Source organism: Physcomitrium patens, chromosome 9 (genome assembly GCF_059467195.1).
Source record: "Physcomitrium patens ecotype Gransden chromosome 9, ASM5946719v1, whole genome shotgun sequence".
NCBI classification, from domain to species: domain Eukaryota; kingdom Viridiplantae; phylum Streptophyta; class Bryopsida; order Funariales; family Funariaceae; genus Physcomitrium; species Physcomitrium patens.
The window spans coordinates 16,624,743-16,642,459 of record NC_143418.1 but is presented as its reverse complement, the minus strand read 5'-3'; the positions used below and the strand labels follow the sequence as shown (position 1 = coordinate 16,642,459).

At 44.4% G+C, this 17,717-nt stretch overlaps 3 protein-coding genes across 6 annotated transcripts; 2 read left to right on the top strand and 1 right to left on the bottom strand.

Moving 5' to 3' along the window:
• The first annotated feature begins 624 nt into the window (after positions 1-624).
• Positions 625-6,887, top strand: LOC112286332 (protein MEI2-like 5). Of its 3 annotated transcripts, none has more exons than XM_024528113.3 (7): positions 876-1,016; positions 1,947-2,042; positions 2,349-3,961; positions 4,497-5,424; positions 5,621-5,737; positions 5,896-6,037; positions 6,224-6,887. In XM_024528113.3, the coding sequence occupies exons 3-7, from the start codon at positions 2,404-2,406 to the stop codon at positions 6,566-6,568; spliced, it is 3,090 nt and encodes a 1,029-aa protein (XP_024383881.1). In that variant the 5' UTR covers positions 876-1,016; positions 1,947-2,042; positions 2,349-2,403; the 3' UTR covers positions 6,569-6,887. The 3 variants fall into 3 exon arrangements, with proteins under 3 accessions (XP_090109410.1, XP_024383881.1, XP_024383883.1); XM_024528115.3 differs by lacking the exon at positions 876-1,016 and adding an exon at positions 1,541-1,668; XM_090253284.1 differs by having other exon boundaries at positions 625-1,016; positions 1,947-3,961.
• Positions 6,888-7,212: 325 nt separating this feature from the next.
• On the bottom strand, positions 7,213-12,551 carry LOC112286333 (uncharacterized). The gene is made up of 14 exons (XM_024528116.3): positions 12,167-12,551; positions 11,445-11,492; positions 11,163-11,223; positions 10,935-10,967; positions 10,453-10,592; positions 9,967-10,101; positions 9,710-9,786; positions 9,110-9,411; positions 8,926-8,982; positions 8,583-8,751; positions 8,347-8,404; positions 8,034-8,119; positions 7,801-7,857; positions 7,213-7,613 (listed from the first exon to the last, which is right to left on the bottom strand). Exons 1-14 carry the CDS (start codon positions 12,300-12,302, stop codon positions 7,485-7,487), a joined length of 1,488 nt encoding a protein of 495 aa, XP_024383884.1. The 5' UTR covers positions 12,303-12,551; the 3' UTR covers positions 7,213-7,484.
• A 114-nt stretch (positions 12,552-12,665) lies between these two features.
• LOC112286334 (uncharacterized) lies at positions 12,666-16,788 on the top strand. 2 transcript variants are annotated; one of them, XM_024528117.3, is made up of 10 exons: positions 12,666-13,166; positions 13,427-13,468; positions 13,788-13,932; positions 14,163-14,392; positions 14,682-14,739; positions 15,036-15,113; positions 15,395-15,483; positions 15,634-15,715; positions 15,904-16,068; positions 16,302-16,788. In XM_024528117.3, the coding sequence occupies exons 1-10, from the start codon at positions 13,024-13,026 to the stop codon at positions 16,443-16,445; spliced, it is 1,176 nt and encodes a 391-aa protein (XP_024383885.1). In that variant the 5' UTR covers positions 12,666-13,023; the 3' UTR covers positions 16,446-16,788. The 2 variants fall into 2 exon arrangements, with proteins under 2 accessions (XP_024383885.1, XP_024383886.1); XM_024528118.3 differs by having other exon boundaries at positions 12,688-13,166; positions 13,788-13,881.
• Positions 16,789-17,717: the final 929 nt, after the last annotated feature.

Sequence of the window (17,717 nt, the reverse complement as noted above, 5' to 3'; positions counted from 1 at the left end):
TTATGCGGGGAGGACCCACCGGACTGGCACCGCCGCCACTGAGCCGCCTATTCATCTCGGATGAAGCATTAATTATAGCTCCCCGTCCATCGGGCAGCCAATCAAACACACCACCGGGGGCAACATGTCGGCGGGGCTCGACCCTTCCATCGGGCCAAACGGACCAATCTCCCCCCCCGCACCCCACCCCCTCCGGGCCCGACTTGGCCCGGCCCGGTGGGGTTAGAGGGGGTGAGAGTGAAGAGAAGAGAGATTACTCCCTGGCTCCCATGCTACTACCCTCTCCCTCCCCTTTCCCACTTTCTCCCTTCTCTCTTTTCCCCTTGCTCCCTCCTTCTCCCTCCTCCCCCTCCCCGTCTGGAGTGAGTGAGTGTAGTGTAGTGTAGTGTATTGCGGGGTGGGGTGGGTCTCGGTCTGGTGGGCAGTGTCTGGGCCTGGCTGTGCTGGCTGGCTTGCCTTCTGTCTGTCTGCCTGTCTGTCTGTCTCGACTCTCGTCTGTGGGGGCTCATGCCTTCGCACTCTCTCTTCCCCCCCCCCCTCTCCCTCTCTTTCTTTCTTTCTTCCTCTGTCTTTCCCTCCTTCTCACCCCTTCAGCCCCAACAAGTCTTCTCCTGCCCCTCCTCCTGCTGTTCCTGCTCTCCTTTCTTCTTCGTGGGGAACGTCTACCTCTCACTCGGGTTCCTCATACCAACCCCTCTTGCTCTTTGCCCTCGATTCCTTCATTTATCGCATGGGTCGCGCACTTTGTGTGCGATTTTGGCCCGCGATCTTAATGGTGGGGTAAGGTGGTGGTTGCCGGGGCCTTGCAGACGGCAACAGGAATTGGAGGGAGAGGCTGCGTAAGATTGCGAGGATTTTGATCGAGTAGTGGAGAGGGGACTGTCTGAGTGTGTGTGCCAGAGGAGTGTGAGATTCTTTATGAGGGCGCACTGGCGAGGGTGGTAGCCGAGTGGTCTTCTTTATTTGGTGTAATTCGGTGGTGTTTCTGCGGGTGGTGATATTAGTGCCGGGATGAGGTGAGTCAAAGGGGTTATCAATTTTTGTTTGTTTGGTATGGGTTGTGATGTTTTGGCTTTCGGAGGAGGTGGGAACGAGGTCCAGAGGTAGCGATCGGTTTAGGAGGAGCAGGAGGCGGAGCAGGTGGTTGTGGTGGTGGTGGTAGTGGTGTATACCTTTGTGGCTTATTATTCTGATGTGCGTAACTGTAGGGGAGTTTGGATGAGTGTCACTGGGTACTGATTCTCTGTGGCGGTTTAGTGGAGAATCAGTTGTGCAAGGGTGAGTTGACATTGCCGGCCAGGCGAAGTTTGCCTGTGCTAGATGCATGCGTGTGAGGAGGAAAATCGGAACGTATCACTCGGGTGGTTTGCAGCGTCTGGAGGTCTTCGACGGGTTCATGTCGCCGCAAGTAGTACCTCACATTACGTTTCTGCAGTAGGTTTTTGTAATTCATGCCTGTTGGGGGAGCATCGCCCGAATTCCGTTGAACTGACAGGTCTGGTGTACGCTGTTGGTGTCTAGCATTGTCACATCCCAGTTTTCTTGCTGCACGCTGCAGTGCTAGTGGCCCAGAAACCTAGACCGAAGCGGAAGTGGATGGAGAGACTCGAACCGCGGGTTTTATAATGCTACCGTCGGGGTCAGAGGCAAGAATAGTCTCATATGGGGGTACGATTGATCTGTTATGTTGCACTCAAGTAGCCCATGAGGCAGCTCGTTTCGGTCATGTATCGAAGTTAGTCTTCCTTGGGCCGTTGGAGGTGCTCTGCATGGCCAACGCGCCAGGTTCTCGCTGTAGGGTTCCCACTCATGGAGCCGCAACCCATCTCATGTGCGTGGTGGTTGTCTGGTAGCAACCAGCATTGTACATCAGTCCGCTTGCAACTGTAGTTTCGGAGCATGCTCGAGGAATGAGAATGTGTTGTGTGTTGCTGGTTGTATTGCAGGATGCAGTATATCGACTGTCGTACTTGGGCGTGACAGACACAGAAAGCCAAGACTGGAAAAGCCGTCTGTAGCTGTTTGCTCATCACTTAAGCTCGGTAAGGGTGGAGTTGGTTACAGGTGAAAGGTTTTGTGAACAGGAGGCGCGTGATAGGCGAGCTGTACCGTGCATGTACGCTTGTCATTGCGACATCGACCTGGTTCAGTTGAGGAGATGGCTGCTCACTGCTGAGAGTCTGAGGAAGTTTGCCTGAAACCACCGCAGTTAGTGTTAGGTTTAAGTGTAGCATGGGCGGAGAAGTTAATGCGGGTGTAGAAGTGCAGTTTTGCAGTGTAGGATTGGCAAGTGTTGGCGAGCGTGCTCATGTGGAAAGGACAATAAAGGGACGTCTTCTCTCTTGCAGCAGCCAAGCTTCTTCGTCGACGCTAGCAGCTCACGGTATTAGTGCTTCCGAAAGGATGGGTGGTGATAGGACTGAAAGTGGTGGAACTTCAACCTACACCAACGACAACAACATCCATTACGATGACGTCGAGCTTACACGGGACGCGTTTCAGAGGATGGGCTGTGAATCTGGGGAATTTACAGATTCAGCTCCAGAGGGCATTGCAGCAGGTGAAACAGGATTACAGGTAGTTGAAAACGGCGCTCTGTCTAGCTCTCTTGAGCTATCTCGACAACCTGACAACAACATTGATGTGGATTATGTGACTCAGCAGCAGCAGCAGCAGCAGCAGCAGCAGCCACAACATGGACTCGGTCACGGCCATGGTGTGCAGTACAGTGGGATACCGAGAGGATTCGACTTGCCGCTGCCGAGGGCGCATGAATGCCGGCCTCCACCTGCATTGCATCTCCCTGACCAGAGAATGATGGACGGTGAGCTCGCAGACTTGCAGCACGAGGCCCATCGCGAGGTTGATTACTCTCAGAGTTCCAATTTCAGCCTCCCAATTACTCTTGCCGTGTCTCCAGGGACTTGCCATGCTTCCTGTCATGATGCCAAGGCATCGCTTGATCCCAACGCCCGGGAGTACACTCCCAATGGCCCGTCGCCATGTATATCTCCTGGTGTGCCCCCACCCCTACTGCAGCACCACATTGGTGTACCCTCCTCGTATTCTTTTGAATCAGGTCACATCTACGTCTCCGGGGTGGATAGTAGTCGAATGATTTACAGTCCAACTTATGGATCGGATACGACAATATCGCTCTACGGAAATGGAGCGCAAATAGCTTATGTTCCCGTCTCAGCTCCGCCCTCAGCTCCCTGGGGTGGGATAGAAATTCCTGACCTTAGCCAGCAGGTTTCACAAAGTGCTACTGCTGGTCATCTCTCTGTAACTCCTGTGGGGTTACCAGGAGTTCAATCTTCTCACGCATTACGGTCGTTTGGCATTCCGCCTTTTCAAGCTATGGGACTTCCTTCACTAGGAATTTCTAGCAACAATATTTTATCTACCCCGCCAATTTCAGGCAGAGAGCACGTGTCTCGGGCTATCTTGTTGAATGGTGTACCTGCCTCTCTCAGTGACGAACAACTGAAAGTCGAGATGGGAAAATGGGGCGATGTGAGGACTATTGTTTCAGACCGCAAACTCGTGGAGGGGTTGGTCACTGTCAACTTTTACGATCTCCGCTGTGCCAAGGATGCTTTAAGGGATATTCAGCAACAGCATCTGAACAAACAGCATCGTATGCAGCAGCAGTACCAGCTGTCTCAGAAGCAGCGTGGAGTGAATAGCAGTAGTAGCTCTCGGGAGAATGCGGACATGGCATTTGAGAGGCAGGATGCGGTGAAGCACCCAGAGTTGCTCCCAGAGAGTACTGGTTCCTCGTCTATGCCATCTCATTCTGCGAAAGGTCTTGTCTGTGGCATTGTGATGTGGGCTCAGTACACGCTTCCCATCGGGGCTGCAGCAGGTCCTGATGGTCTGAATCAGGGCACTCTTGTAGTTTTCAACCTGGACGTCGACACGACCATGGAGTGTCTAAAGTCTGTTTTTGAAGTCTACGGTACATAGTCTTCCTTACCTCAATTCCGTAATGGCCAACACGGCATTGTCTAGAGGCTGGTGTTCATAATTGTTCTTGATGTAAGCTTCACAGCGATGATAGCTCCCTGACTTGCACGTTAACTTATTTTGTCTTGCTGCAAAACTGTCTCCTAACCTCATGGTTTTACTCATTAGCGTCAATTTTCTATTTAACCACATGATCATTTAATAGATTATTTAGTCATAGCCACAATTGAGAGATTAAAATTTATTAAGTTAAATCCACTTCGTAGCTGAATTACTCCTTTGTGTAGTTAGCCACTACATCAAGGATGCGGATATACAGGTTCGTGTAGTTATACATATTATCTTTTCGTCACTAGTTGTGATTATGTGTAGTGTAGACCATTGTTGTCAATATCTTACTGGTACGACCAAGTTGCCTGCACCTGATCTTCTTCAACCATTTTGAGTGTTGTTCTAAACTGTTTAGGGACTTTGTTAATGTGCAATATTTTGAAGCTAATGCCTGGTCATTGCCTGTAATGATACAGGTGATGTTAAAGAATTACGAGAGACCCCTGCCAAGAAGCAGCACAAATTTGTTGAGTTTTTTGATGTGCGAGATGCTGCTAAAGCTCTTAAAGCTCTGGATGGCACGGAGATACACGGAAAGCGTGTAAAGATTGAGTTCAGTCGTCCTGGTGGCCAAGCGCACAAGGCTCGTGTACAGCTTCAACAGCGGGCGCAGGGGAGCTCAGTGTACAATTCAATAGCTAGCAGTTTGCCTTCTCTAGCCGGAGCAGGGCCAGTCGCAGTCGCGGGTCAACCTCTATACGCAATGGGGACATGGAGTGGAGATGCTGCATGTGGACCTGTAACAATGCCGGGTGCCCACGGCGCCCCCCCTGCTTGTTTGTGGTCTCCAAATATTGGAACTCCAGTCTCTCCTTTAGGATTAGTGCAAGCACCTTGGAGTAGTGGTGCCGGCCAGCTGCAAACTTACAACTACACGTCCATGCAGGGAGGCCCGGCAAACCCTGCAGGCTCGCTTGTTGTCGTTGGAAATATGAATGCGTTGTCGTTCGGTAGAGCTGGGGGTAGGGCCTTGACGATGCCCTACACTGGAGCATCAGCGTCTCCTGGTGAAAACTACGCTCCCTCAAGAGCGCAGGGATCATTTGGGAGTGGGAGCGGCAGCACCAGCGGGCAGGGTAGAGTAGATGGGATTTCAAGTCGCAGGTCAAAGCGCAATTCGTCTGTAAATGGAAATGCTGGTTTTGGTAAAGTAGATTCTGCGAGTCACTTAGGCTCGGGAGGGAAGCTCAGGGAAGGTCCTCGCGTGGGCACGCGCATTTCGACAAACAAACTAGCTTCTCGAGCAGATATTCCTCCTCAGTACATTTTTGATGAATCTGGAGTTCAAACCAATGATACTCATCGGACAACTCTTATGATTAAAAACATCCCTAATAAGTACAGGTAAATTGTGTTCGTCCTTTTTCACTTGAGAATTGTACCATGACTGTACTTGCTCATGGAATAAATTTTGGTACTGAAAATTTGTGTTGGTATGTATATGCTACTGGTTTCTGTGGAGTCATCAACCTTCTCGTGTGATCTGTTTTGAGGTAGTCTTGATACATTTGGTTATGATCGCTGACATTATCTGATGCAGTCAGCAGATGCTACTTTCGCTTCTGGACACCCACTGTATTGAATGCAATAAACGTCTAGAGGATCCAAATGACCCAAAGTCAGCATATGATTTTGTTTATCTGCCAATTGACTTCAAGTAAGTCGCCCTCTCCTTGATACTTGTGGACCTTCAAGCTCAAATCCTCTGTTGCAGCCTTGTTCACAGCAATTCATCATTTCACATTGTAAAAACATTGGTCCTAGAAAGATAAAGTGGATCCGTATTCGGACTGACGTTGAACTCTAATCTGGCAGGAATAGGTGTAACCTGGGGTACGCATTTGTGAATTTTACTACTGTCCAAGCAACAATGAGACTGTATAGAGCTTTTCATCTTCAACAATGGGAAGAGTTCAACTCACGGAAAGTGTGTCACGTGACATATGCAAGAGTCCAGGTATGCATATCTGTCTGCAAATGGCTTACGTCCTCGCAGACATCAATAGTCCGAATATCACTACCCTAAGCTAAAGTCCTCCAAAGAGATCTTTTAACTTTCCTGCCTTGCTCTCCCACTCCCTCCCCTCGTTTTTTTGTTTTTTTTTCTTCTTTTCCTCATCAACTATTTTTCAATGGATCTCAGGGTCGAGCGGCTCTGGAGGAACATTTTAAGAATTCTCGGTTTGCATGCGATACGGACGATTACCTTCCACTTATGTTCCGTCCTCCCCGGAATGGCGTGGATTCCACACAAACTATTACTGTTGCGGCTGTTCATCAATCAAGTCGAGCACTGGGCAATACATCAGAGGACAGGGAGCATGGGAGGGGGCCACGCAACGGAGAGAGAACTGGTGATGAAAGAAGGATTTTAGGAAATGGTTGTAGCGGCCATGAGTTAGAAATGGGTCAAATGCCGAGCGGGCAATCTAGAGGAAGTTCTTCATCAGGGGTACATAGGTCTAGTATGCCGCAACAGCATAGATGATATTATTGCATGCTGATGATTGATCTATCGTGGGGTTGAAAGGAGGTGGTTCTACACGGTGATAGCATGATTGCTGTGATGGTATGACGTGGCTTTTGTAAGAATTTAGTGAGCCAATCTGAGACAATATCGGTCCAGGAATCTCCATCCTAGACTGGTCAGTCAGTATACTTGACATTTAAGTGAAACTCTTGCTCAAACATTACTAGTCCATTGATTTCGTGCCCTTGTACAGAGCTGGTTTTGTTTTTGGGGCATCACACCTTATGTTATATGCTGCCTACGATTGCATCTTAATCTAAGAACGCTCATGTCAATATATAGTATACTTTCTAAATGCATGTTAATATACGTCTATTCTGCAGAGTGGTACGAATATGTCATTTGTTAATACTTGTTACTCAAATTTCTTGCCAAGGCTATGTTTCCTGACTAATCTATGAATTGTTTGTGTACAGCTACTGCCACCAAATTCCCTACGACATATTCTTCAAATCTTCGTCAAGAATGTGTGCAACATTTATTCTTCAAATCTCCAACGAAAATTGCACACACAATTCACCCCATACATTGATGTACAGTCAATTGCCAAATTGGGGAAAAGCATTCACCAATTCACAAATACATACATGAGCAAGTAGTGGTTGTGAGAAAATCAAAGTTTTCTCATATTTCACGGAAAAGAACGATGTACATTTGTGGATGCCAAAAGTACATCAACAGCAGTTAGAGTTGGATCTTTTGTTTCAAGATTAAACTTTTTGCAAAATCAGCAGATGATTATCTTTGTACCATTTTCGCAAGCCTTTGAATCGCTTGTTTAGATACTGAATTCCCCTAAACATCTTTCTTCATATGAGTGGAGAACACGCGCCGATTTACCCCAACTACGTCCTGTGGCTACGAAGGTATCCAATCAAGCACTCACTTCCATCGATTTTGGATGAAGCTGTGAGGATTTGTTCGAGCTGTGAAGCTTGATCTCCTTCAAGAGATGCTTGTCATACCCAATCACTGTGCTCACGCTTTCAACGATCAGTACCGTCTGCAAACAACGATATCAGCAGGTTAATGGAAGATCTTTCAACAATTTTTTTAGAAAATTGTAAAGACGACTGGATCCGCTTGAAACGTTTCAGGACAAGAAACTCGTCATTCAAGAGCTGAATAAATTATCGAGGTCCCCAGCAGAGATACAACGTCGCATGCACTGTTGAAGGTGAGACACGCACTTGTAAAGTGGCATATACTAGGTTAGTAGCGAAATAAAAGTTTGCATTTCCTGTTCCCTGCATATAACATGCAAAGGGCTATTAGTTTTATCCGGGTGCGCGTCTTGACATACAATGACAATTTCGAGTATAAGAAATTGAAAACCTGAATTGATTGTGATACATATTAATGGTAGTTGTCACTGCGAACACACGAGCGAGTGAGAAAACAAACTATGTGTCAGCAGACATACCCTAAATATCCACAGATTGTACATAACAGGGCCCAGGACACTGATCAAGATATATCCGTTCAATAAGAGATAGAAGTATTTAAGCTCTACACAAGACAACCATTTCAAGATGGTTAGTTATTAGTTACACGTGGATTCGTGGTCCATGTCGGATATACACTATAACCAGGAATGATCTCGTCAAAGAAACCCAGTGTGCGAATAATTCATTGGATAGATGCTCACTGCAAGTTAATCCCAAGCTCAAAATAAAAAACATAGGTAGAGTTCAGAGATGTTCAATTCAAAGCTGGATTGGTGTGGCAGGTCTCACCAGACAATTCATGAACACAAAGCGCCATCAACCCTATGTACAGGGCTGCATCACCAACCTGGCAGAAAAACTCTATCAGTGCAAGAAGTTATCAGCAGTTGAGAACTTCGTTATAATTGAAACAGACATCCAGAATTGGAAGCGTTCACCGATTAATGTTTACATGCTGAGGCTCACCATATTCAGTAGCAGAACTCATCATAACCATAACAAACAATAGCCAAACCATTACGTACTGTGGGATATGACTTGATCATAGAGCAGATTGCCGTAAGGATAAATGCAAGAAATATGGGTCGATGGCGGAGTCGTATAGTAAGTGGCGGAACCATGAAAGCTATATTTGCATGAAAGACCATTAGGAAAAAGTTGCGGAAAAAGTCGAACACTTCCGTGAAGAAATACCTGCAAAAACAATTCCGTGAGACACCCATAATTCTAAGATGACCAAAAACAAAATTCTTACGGAGGTCTGGAAGACGACTAATGTTTGTATGAGTGAATTAGACTTCTTTACGTGCCTAGAGTGATGCATTATGGTTAACAAACATGAATGCATCCATTTCAAAGATGACTCACCAGAAAAGTCCCAAGTTAGGAGTTAGATCATCCACAGTAAGCATATACTTGTGAGTCCTGGATTTCATGTCACATACCACATTTCAGAAGGGCATTTGGCATCCAATTCAAAAAAATCAAAGCCATGTGTAACCCTGATAACAAGCATACTTGAATGCTAGTATCATAATATCAAATGACTTACTCTAGCCACATGGTGATTAAGCTGGAGCGGCCCAGCAGTGCAACCTTGCACAATCGCAAAATGCACACCCAAGAGATAGCTGACCAAAACACCAACTTCGAAATAACCACCCACTTTCTTCTTGATGAAAGCATAGGAGTTGTTTGCAACCCCTTCGACGATGACTTTGAGGATTGCAAATAGGAATCGTTTGCGTCTTTCCCGTGGCACGAATCTTCCTTAGCAGCTGGCTCAACAGATTTTGCTAATTCGAACAGTTTATTTGGGGGACTATCAAGTCCATTCGTCAATAGGTAATAAATCTAAAAATAGAACAAGAGAACAGAATTAAAAAGAGTGTCGAATCATGGACACAGCCTTTCTGAGACATCCAAACCAGGGTCGCAGATTCGATTCCAACAATTTCGTCTCTCCGTGCAGCAATAGATCTCAGATGCAGGCATTAAACCAAAAAGAAAAACAGTGTTTGCAATTTAAACTACTTCAGCATTGAGTTCAAACTTGATTCTGTCAAACAAGCTGGACAAAGATACAGTCGTTCAAAGATTCTCCTTTGAGTGGCAAAAACAAGAGCAAGGTTTAAGGCAATGATTTACATACAGGAATGATAAGGAAAACCGGGTACATGCTCAAGTGTGTCGCCATGGCCCATCCAAAACCTGCCAGTGGCACTTTCCCTGCCGCCCACCACGCCATTCCAACCCTTTTACACATGAGAAGACCTCTCAACAACAATTCAGTAAAAACAAGTTAATCGTCAAGCACAATGCAGATTACAATCTATAAGTATAAAGTAATGCAGAGTAGACCAAGGCAATGAATGCTCATATTAAGAAGAGTCAGAAGAAACTTAAGACCTGCTGCAGCCCCATATAGACTAAGAATTATTAACATATTCTCGATTGAAGACGTTGAGCCTCCCACACAGACAGCGATGGTAAACGGATTGAATAAGTAAACCAAGAAAGAGATATCTCCTATTCCAAGCTTATCTGCAGTACAATTACTAAGCATGAATGAATGTGTCATCGGATATTGAAGAGTGCCAAATAAGGTAAAACCTGATTGGTGCATGAAGCGGAAACACCCTTAACTACAAATGTTCTCCTGGAAACAGCCCTTCCGTTCTCAAGAATAACTTTGCACAACTTCATCTCAAGCGTTAACCAGAAGCACATCACAAGAGCAAGCATCATAGAAGTAGCCTGCAAGAGCTAGCAAAGATTATGATGCTTACCATGATGTTCCTCGTTTGGTCACATCAACAGGATCAACAACCATATGAGCGTAAGGAGAGCGAGGAAAAAATATTATCTCCTTGAACAACAGCTATAGCTCTTTACCTTTCCTATCTGTTTTTTCTCTGAGCAGATTTGTAAGCCCAAGCAGTTGTAAGTGTTTCGAATGTCCATGCTCCAAAAGCTTCCCAGTCGATCTCAACAATAGTGCGCTCATAAGATCTGCAACAACGAACAATGAACAGCTGCACCCACACATTGTTGGGATCCACTCCATTACTGTCACAAGCTCAGTTTAGAGCATTCACAGACGTACAGCTCATTTTCTGAACAGTAAAAGCAACTGCTACTCTGAAGCAATCCAAGCGAGTCATACTAAGGCTTTGAATAGCAAGGCTACAATGGCAAACGCTGAAAACACTTCAATTGCGAAGACATTTCAAAATCAGATGTACATCGATTTGTAACCTGGTCGATGCTTAGAAACAGGGAGCATGAATCATGTTTGACCGATGCGATGGAAAAGAAAAACGCACACAAGCTCAGAATAACAATAAAAATACAACAGGGCCAGACAGTGGGCTTGCCTGCAAAGAAGGTAACCAATGGATGTATCTTGCCTGGAATCAGAACACCAAATGAGTTGATAAAATCAGCGAAGCATCTAAGATCATTATCAAGGAGTTGTCGAACCAACAAGAAGTATCTTACTCTGCCAAGAGCTACACATCACATCTTCATTCGCTACAAATATTACGTTACAAACATACTAATAACTCACCAGCCGCATGGAGGGTATTGTATCGAGTGATTACCTATCACCGATGACAGGACCGATCAATGAGAGTAACAACGGTGATCCATGGTATGCAGATCCTGCAAACGTAACGAAGGAGCTGACATGAGAAACGGTCCAGGTTTGCATTTGCAACAATGAAAGCAACTAAGGAACTATTCTCACAGACTCGTATTACATTGGTATACCCGAATCTGGACTTCAAACTTAGACTAGCTATCAGTCATAGAAGAGAGGGCATTGGGAATATGGTTATCATGATCTTTCTAAAGTACAGTGAAGCTGGAGAAGAGATATTCACCTGCATAAGGTGACTTGCCATACTCTTTGAGCCAATAGCCTTCTGCCACTGCAAGAGCGAACAAACGAGCAGTTGAAAAAACATGACCATCAAATTAAATAGCATAACATGCTGTTATTCTATCATAATTCCGTCTTACTTCAAGAACAAATCAACCGAAATCAATTATTTTGAAGTAAAACCCTGCTGGCTAGAGCGCTTAAAACCAAGGAGGTCTCCAAGAATCTCTTGTAGATTACGCATACGGAATACTTAACAAATATATAAAACACCAGACGAGCAGCGATTAAAAGCCCGCGGATTTGCAACTTTCTCGAAAAATGCGAGTTAAGATGATTGTGAATCTAATTAAAGAAGGGACGTTCAAAAACAAAGCTAAACACAGTCTCTCGATTCAACTAGATACCACTAGCGCATTGAATTTCTAAGCATAAATTTTTTACTTCCGTCACACATGCAGCCATTCCCTTCGTGAAATTTTGCGAGAGCGAGAGAGAGAGAGAGAGAGAGAGAGAGAGAGAGAGAGAGAGAAGAGAGATTAGGGTTCTCCTCATCAGAATCGACACTTCTGTATCCAGATAAACAACGAATTTTCATCGAGCCCCATAATGTCATACGCTCCAACACCACGATTATCAAGCTCATTTGATATCCTCTCTCACCATCACAATACCTTCCGACGATCTATATCGAAGTTGATGGCACAGAGCAAGAATGCTTACAGCGAGAGAGGCTGGTGACAGGGCTCACAACCTCCACTCGACGATCCAGCAATGACAAGGACCCCATGACCACCAACAAAAATCGGACGCAAATTCCTAGCGTCCCGCCTCCCCAGACCACCCACCATTTCGCCATCTCCAACACCTCTCCACCGAAGGGCTGGTTTCCTTATACAACCCTCCTCAAGACATAACAGTGATGCATTCTTGCAAAGACGTTACTCCAGATGCCGTGTGCTCCACATCACCTGAGAAACTCATACCTCGCCATCTTCATGCGGCACTCGCTCCATTGATATTCCAACCATCTTACCGCTCTGGATCCATCAAACTTTCGACCCAACACAAAATCGCATTTCGCTCCGTTTTCTTTCCTCCAATGTGTTGAACTTCTCGGTGTCAGGTGGGTCCTTCTGCTCATCCACAAGACTATTCATCCATTCTCTACTGGATTCATGAGAACCTACCCGGCGCTTACTGGTTTTCAGCATCAAGTGAAAGAGGTTTGCACTTCTGGAGAACGCCGAAGCACGCTCGTTCTGGTTTGCTTCAGTCCTTACTGAACGCATCATGTTTGACGCATGAAGTGGAACGCATGAAATTTTTTATGGGATGCAGGGAGCCGACATGTATGTGGGTGGAGGGGGAAAATTATGACATGCACCAACGTTAGTTACAGTCTAAAACTTTCAGGCTATAGTTTTTGAGCATGACTCATTTCAAGACCAGTCTGGTTTTCATAAGTAGGGCAAGTTGTGACGAGGAGATTCTGAATCGCCTGGAGCCGCGTGTTGTTGCGATTCCGTTTCAGCAGTGAGGTAGAGGAGAGATCGGGGTGAATCGGAGGCGTAGGCAGCATGGGGGTTGTAAGTTGGAGGGCTTCAGCATTATTGAGCTGGTTAATGCTGCTGCCGATGTTGTTTGCCGAGGTTGGTGCTGCTCCTACGTGGACCAAACACACCAACAATTGGGCTGTACTTGTGTGCACATCGCGTTACTGGTACGTGTTGCGTCCGTCTGACAAGTGATCGCATTCAAGTTTCTGTGTTGATCGTGGATCTATTGGGAAAATGCCAAAACCTGGAGGTTGGAATGCGGATGTTAGGGTTATGGGTTTTGGTTCATTTAGGTAGTGATGAATGCGGATTTGTAAATGTCGATTTCTGAAATTTGCGTGGTGGCGCACGTTTATTGAAGATGTCGTAAATATGAAGAGAATTGCCTTTAAGCTTGTTGTTGAGGACAGTTTGACATGTACAGGTTTAATTATCGACATATGGCGAATACTCTCTCTTTGTACAGGCAAGTAGTACACTATCTTTGATATTTTTCTTTGTGAAAAGCTGTACCGTATGTAGAAGGATAGTTTTTCTTTCCGTATAAAAGTAGGGTGTAAAATTCACTCTTCAGGTGGCTCTGTTACACGGAAATATGCCGGCTACCATTAATAGTGGCATTTGTCCGTAGTGTCAAACCTTGTAGAAACAAATAACCTCTTGTATTATGTTTTTTTTGCAGTAGGTTAATGTCAAACTCTCTCATTTATTGTGGTGATCAGTTACACAATCCAGCCCCTATACAACATTAAAACTTATTCACAGACCTGGTGATATGCTTTTAGGACAGTGAAGCGGCTAGGTATCCCTGATGATCACATTATATTGATGCTTGCTGACGATGTAGCCTGTAACGCTCGAAATGCGCGCCCGGCTCAGGTGTTCAACAATGAAAACCATCGACTCAACCTATATGGTGACCATATTGAGGTTTGGGCGTACTGACATTTTGAGGGTATTTATATTGGGTTATATACTAGTGTGATGTTCACGTACCATGGTTACGTTATTATCCTGCGGATGTTGAATTTGTCAGAAGTATTTGGATTTCGCTCTCCCAGAACTACTGTTGGTGTGTTTTATGATTGTTAGGGTGCTTCAGCAGTGGTATATGAGAAGGATTATAAGTGCGTGTGTTTCCCAAAAAAATTGAACCGCAGGTTGATTACAGGGGTTATGAAGTCACCGTAGAAAATTTTCTACGTGTTTTAACCGGTCGCCACGATGCTGCTGTTCCAAGGTCTAAACGACTGCTTAGTGACGAAGGGAGTAACATACTTCTTTACATGACAGGTCACGGTGGTGATGAGTTTTTAAAGTTTCAGGATTCTGAGGAGATTCAGAGCCGTGACCTTGCCGACGCATTTGCTCAAATGCATGAGAAGAGAAGGTGGTTCTCTAAAAGTTAACTATGATTTAGCCTAGTCTTCACATGTTAGCTCTATGATAATCAAGCAATTTTGTATTGGAACGTACGTTGAGTTGCTTGTTATCAAGCTTCGTTACATGTTTTAGTAGAGGATGATGAAGCATCCATGTTCATATTTGGCTTGGAGTTGTATCTAAATTACAACCACAATAACGCTCAAGCTGTCTGGTGTGTTAACATAGTAAAGGATGTTGGGCCGCTTGTATTTCACCCATGTTTCGCAATGTAATAACTAACAAGGTTTCTGCAGATACAAGGAACTATTAGTAATGGTTGATACGTGTCAGGCAGCCACTCTACACTCTCAGGTACCTGTTGTACTGGTTGCTGTACCCCTTTAAACGCTAGAGCCATGTAGTGTGCATGTTAGTATTTCTTCTAAAAGGTCTCTCTATTTGGTTTTTCTCTGGAATGTATGGACTTTACCAAAACTATTTAGCCATCCCCACAGTAGAGCTCTAGATGGACCTCAAAAAATACACGATAATTGTTTGGAGTTTATCAATAAGTGGGTAGTGTGCATGCTGATATGGAAACCTTTTCAGGCATATGATGGTTTCTTCTGATCAATTGACCTATTTACATTGATGGTCCTTTTCTGCAGCTCTATTCGCCTGGTATACTTGCCGTGGGCAGTAGTTTGAAAGGAGAGAACTCATATTCTCATCATCTTGATGCAGATGTACGTTTACCACTGGACTTGGAATTCTACTCGGTTCTCCTAATGTTATTTATAGTCATCATGCCTCTGATATCAGCTGATCTGAAGCTGGAGGTGATTTTATTGTTTTGTATAATCCGTCGTGCTCAGTTTCAGTTTAACATTATCAATGAATCGAGTCTGTGATGGATGCATGTGAACCTAGCATGTGCCTGGAGCGCGGATTTTAAAACGTAGATGCACAGAGCCATAGATGGAAGTTGTGATGTAGTTATTGAGAAATTAGTGGTTGGGCATGACAGGTGGGTGTCTCAGTTGTGGATCGATTCACTTACTACACTCTGCAGTTCTTTGAAAATCTTGACATCCATAGCAACGCTACTCTGGAAAGGTTGATGATTATATAAACTTCTGCTACTCCAATTCTGAAATCATGGTGTTGTGTTCGGCTAATGACTCATGAGCTCCAATGAGGTCTCTTTGCTTATTGACTTGAGGAAGGATTAGATTTCCTGATCTTTGGTGCTTTGATAATGTGCAGTTTGTTTAAATCGTACTCACCAAGTCTACTCATGTCGCACATGGACTATAGAGCGGACCTGTTTCCTCGAACCTTGGACAAGGTAATTGCTGCTCTTATATCTTTTAAAAATATCGTTATCGATCATAGTAGGTGCTGGAATGTTATGCTATAAACAAGCACTATTTCTCGTTTGCTCTGTGAGACTTTCATATTGAAGATCAAAAACAGAAGAGTGCCGATTTCACCCGTGTTGCACCCGACGGGTTTTCTGTTTTACATGTCTTACAGGTGCTTGTAACTGACTTTTTCGGATCAGTGATGGGCATCAAACACACTGAGGCTGCTTATGTGGGCTTTACTGGTCGTTACGAAGAATTGCTGAATCCTCAAAAAGCTCCCTCTCTAGCTGCCGTCAACGAGCCAGTCTTTGAAGCCCCTCGTGAGAAAGATCAGGTATGATGCTCCATACTCTCAACTACTCTTTATAGCTTTTATGTTGTAACGTGATTGAGACTCTTACATGGTGCAAAGAGAGCCCTGCGTTTCGCACAAACGTTCAAACGCTGTGTCTATTGTAGTTGGTTAACATTGTCCTTACTTTTCTCAGTTGCAAACCTTCCAGAGAATGTAACGTAACACATAGATAAGATCCTCACTTGCTTTATTTTTAAATTTTGGCTTTCCAGGTTTTAGAAGATGAAGAAGACTTAAATGTGGAAAAGATTAGGCACCGGCTCCTGGCAGCTGACAATGATTTACCTGTCCTTGTTGGTTTGCTTGCCCTGGCCGCAGCAGTCACAGTGTCATCCATCGCTTTTCCTGGCGCATGAAGCTTTTTTGGTTCCTTTTTGGTCGAGAGATACCTTGGTCTACAAATTCGCTTGTGAAATTTCTCTCTAATGCCAGACCAGGTGCCATTTAGCAAGACAATGGTGTAACAATCAATCAGTCATGTGTTGTGCAGAGCGTACCTCAGGTTGTGGTGTAAAATTCCATTCTTTAACAGATGGCGAAGCTGAATCCTTCCAGCTCAATCGTGGCACCATTGCTGTCTAAGGGTCTGCTTAGGCTGTAACGATATTTTATTGTGCTCAAACAATGTACAAAGCATGAAACTGCTTTGGGACATTCAGGATCTCGCCACTAATCACAACATTTCGAACGTTTTGGTCATGTTGGCTATGAAATTGGTTGAAGTGAAAAAGACCAGGTGTGATATTTGGAGGTATTGTGGAAGCCAGGTCCATGAAGAGCCGTCTTGGAGTCTTTAATTGATTGCTCTGTTCAATTGTTCACTTAACATTTTAGCTGGCTTGTTCGGACTATATCCTGGGTGCATCCGCACCTGGGCCTGCAACTTGAAGAGCCTCAAGCCAATTTTAATAAGATTGTAGAGAGAGAGAGGCTTTCGCCATGGCCCTAGACCTCGACGGGCAGTATCATGCGTCACTCGGGTGTAAGTTGGGCATGAGAGGTGGTTTCTCCTTCCGGGTCTTTTACTTTTTCTTTCTTTGCCAAATTGTTTTCCTTCTATGCATATTTTAAAAAAAAGTCTTCTCATTCTCACACTGTAATACTGCTTTTGATCCTTGTTCCAAAGAAAAGACTTGATCTTAATGTCACTTTAATGTGCATCACCTTATCAACTTGATACTGATAATGCTATGCAATGGAATTTCACTATTATAAACTCTTCATAAATACACACACATTTACAAATACACACATATACAAAATATCAAGGTGTAGCCTTTCCTCCTCTTGTTTAGAGCTCTAAATGGAAGGTACAACTAAACAGTGACCATTGCAAATGTAACATACTTATTGATTGTAGTATTTGTAAGTGAATGAATAAGGAAACTATGTTTATATATATATATATATATATATATATGTAAACTACATTCTTCAAGAAAGGGGGCAAAAGAGTGGATGGCCCAGAGGAAAGAAGGAAATTATAGTAATGTTTGATTTACAAAAGAAGTGCACATGTTAAAAATTGATGCAGTCTCCTTTATATTAAAAATTATTTCAGATCATGGAATTTGGAGAGCAACACTAAGAAGAATGTGTGTGTAGAAACTCTGTGGCCACGTTGGTTT

What these genes read in the sequence shown, in the direction of transcription:
- LOC112286332 (XM_090253284.1), top strand. Translation starts at nt 2,233, where the DNA reads ATGGGCGGAGAAGTTAATGCGGGTGTAGAAGTGCAGTTTTGCAGTGTA. An exon ending in AACATCCCTAATAAGTACAG is followed by an intron (nt 5,425 to 5,620) that starts GTAAATTGTGTT and finishes TATCTGATGCAG; the next exon opens with TCAGCAGATGCTACTTTCGC. An exon ending in TGACATATGCAAGAGTCCAG is followed by an intron (nt 6,038 to 6,223) that starts GTATGCATATCT and finishes AATGGATCTCAG; the next exon opens with GGTCGAGCGGCTCTGGAGGA.
- LOC112286333 (XM_024528116.3), bottom strand. Translation starts at nt 12,302, where the DNA reads ATGGCGAAATGGTGGGTGGTCTGGGGAGGCGGGACGCTAGGAATTTGC. An exon ending in GGTCCTGTCATCGGTGATAG is followed by an intron (nt 10,968 to 11,162) that starts GTAATCACTCGA and finishes TTCTGATTCCAG; the next exon opens with GCAAGATACATCCATTGGTT. An exon ending in TGATCAAGTCATATCCCACA is followed by an intron (nt 8,405 to 8,582) that starts GTACGTAATGGT and finishes TTTTTCTGCCAG; the next exon opens with GTTGGTGATGCAGCCCTGTA.
- LOC112286334 (XM_024528117.3), top strand. Translation starts at nt 13,024, where the DNA reads ATGGGGGTTGTAAGTTGGAGGGCTTCAGCATTATTGAGCTGGTTAATG. An exon ending in GTGTGCACATCGCGTTACTG is followed by an intron (nt 13,167 to 13,426) that starts GTACGTGTTGCG and finishes TGACATGTACAG; the next exon opens with GTTTAATTATCGACATATGG. An exon ending in CAAATGCATGAGAAGAGAAG is followed by an intron (nt 14,393 to 14,681) that starts GTGGTTCTCTAA and finishes AGGTTTCTGCAG; the next exon opens with ATACAAGGAACTATTAGTAA.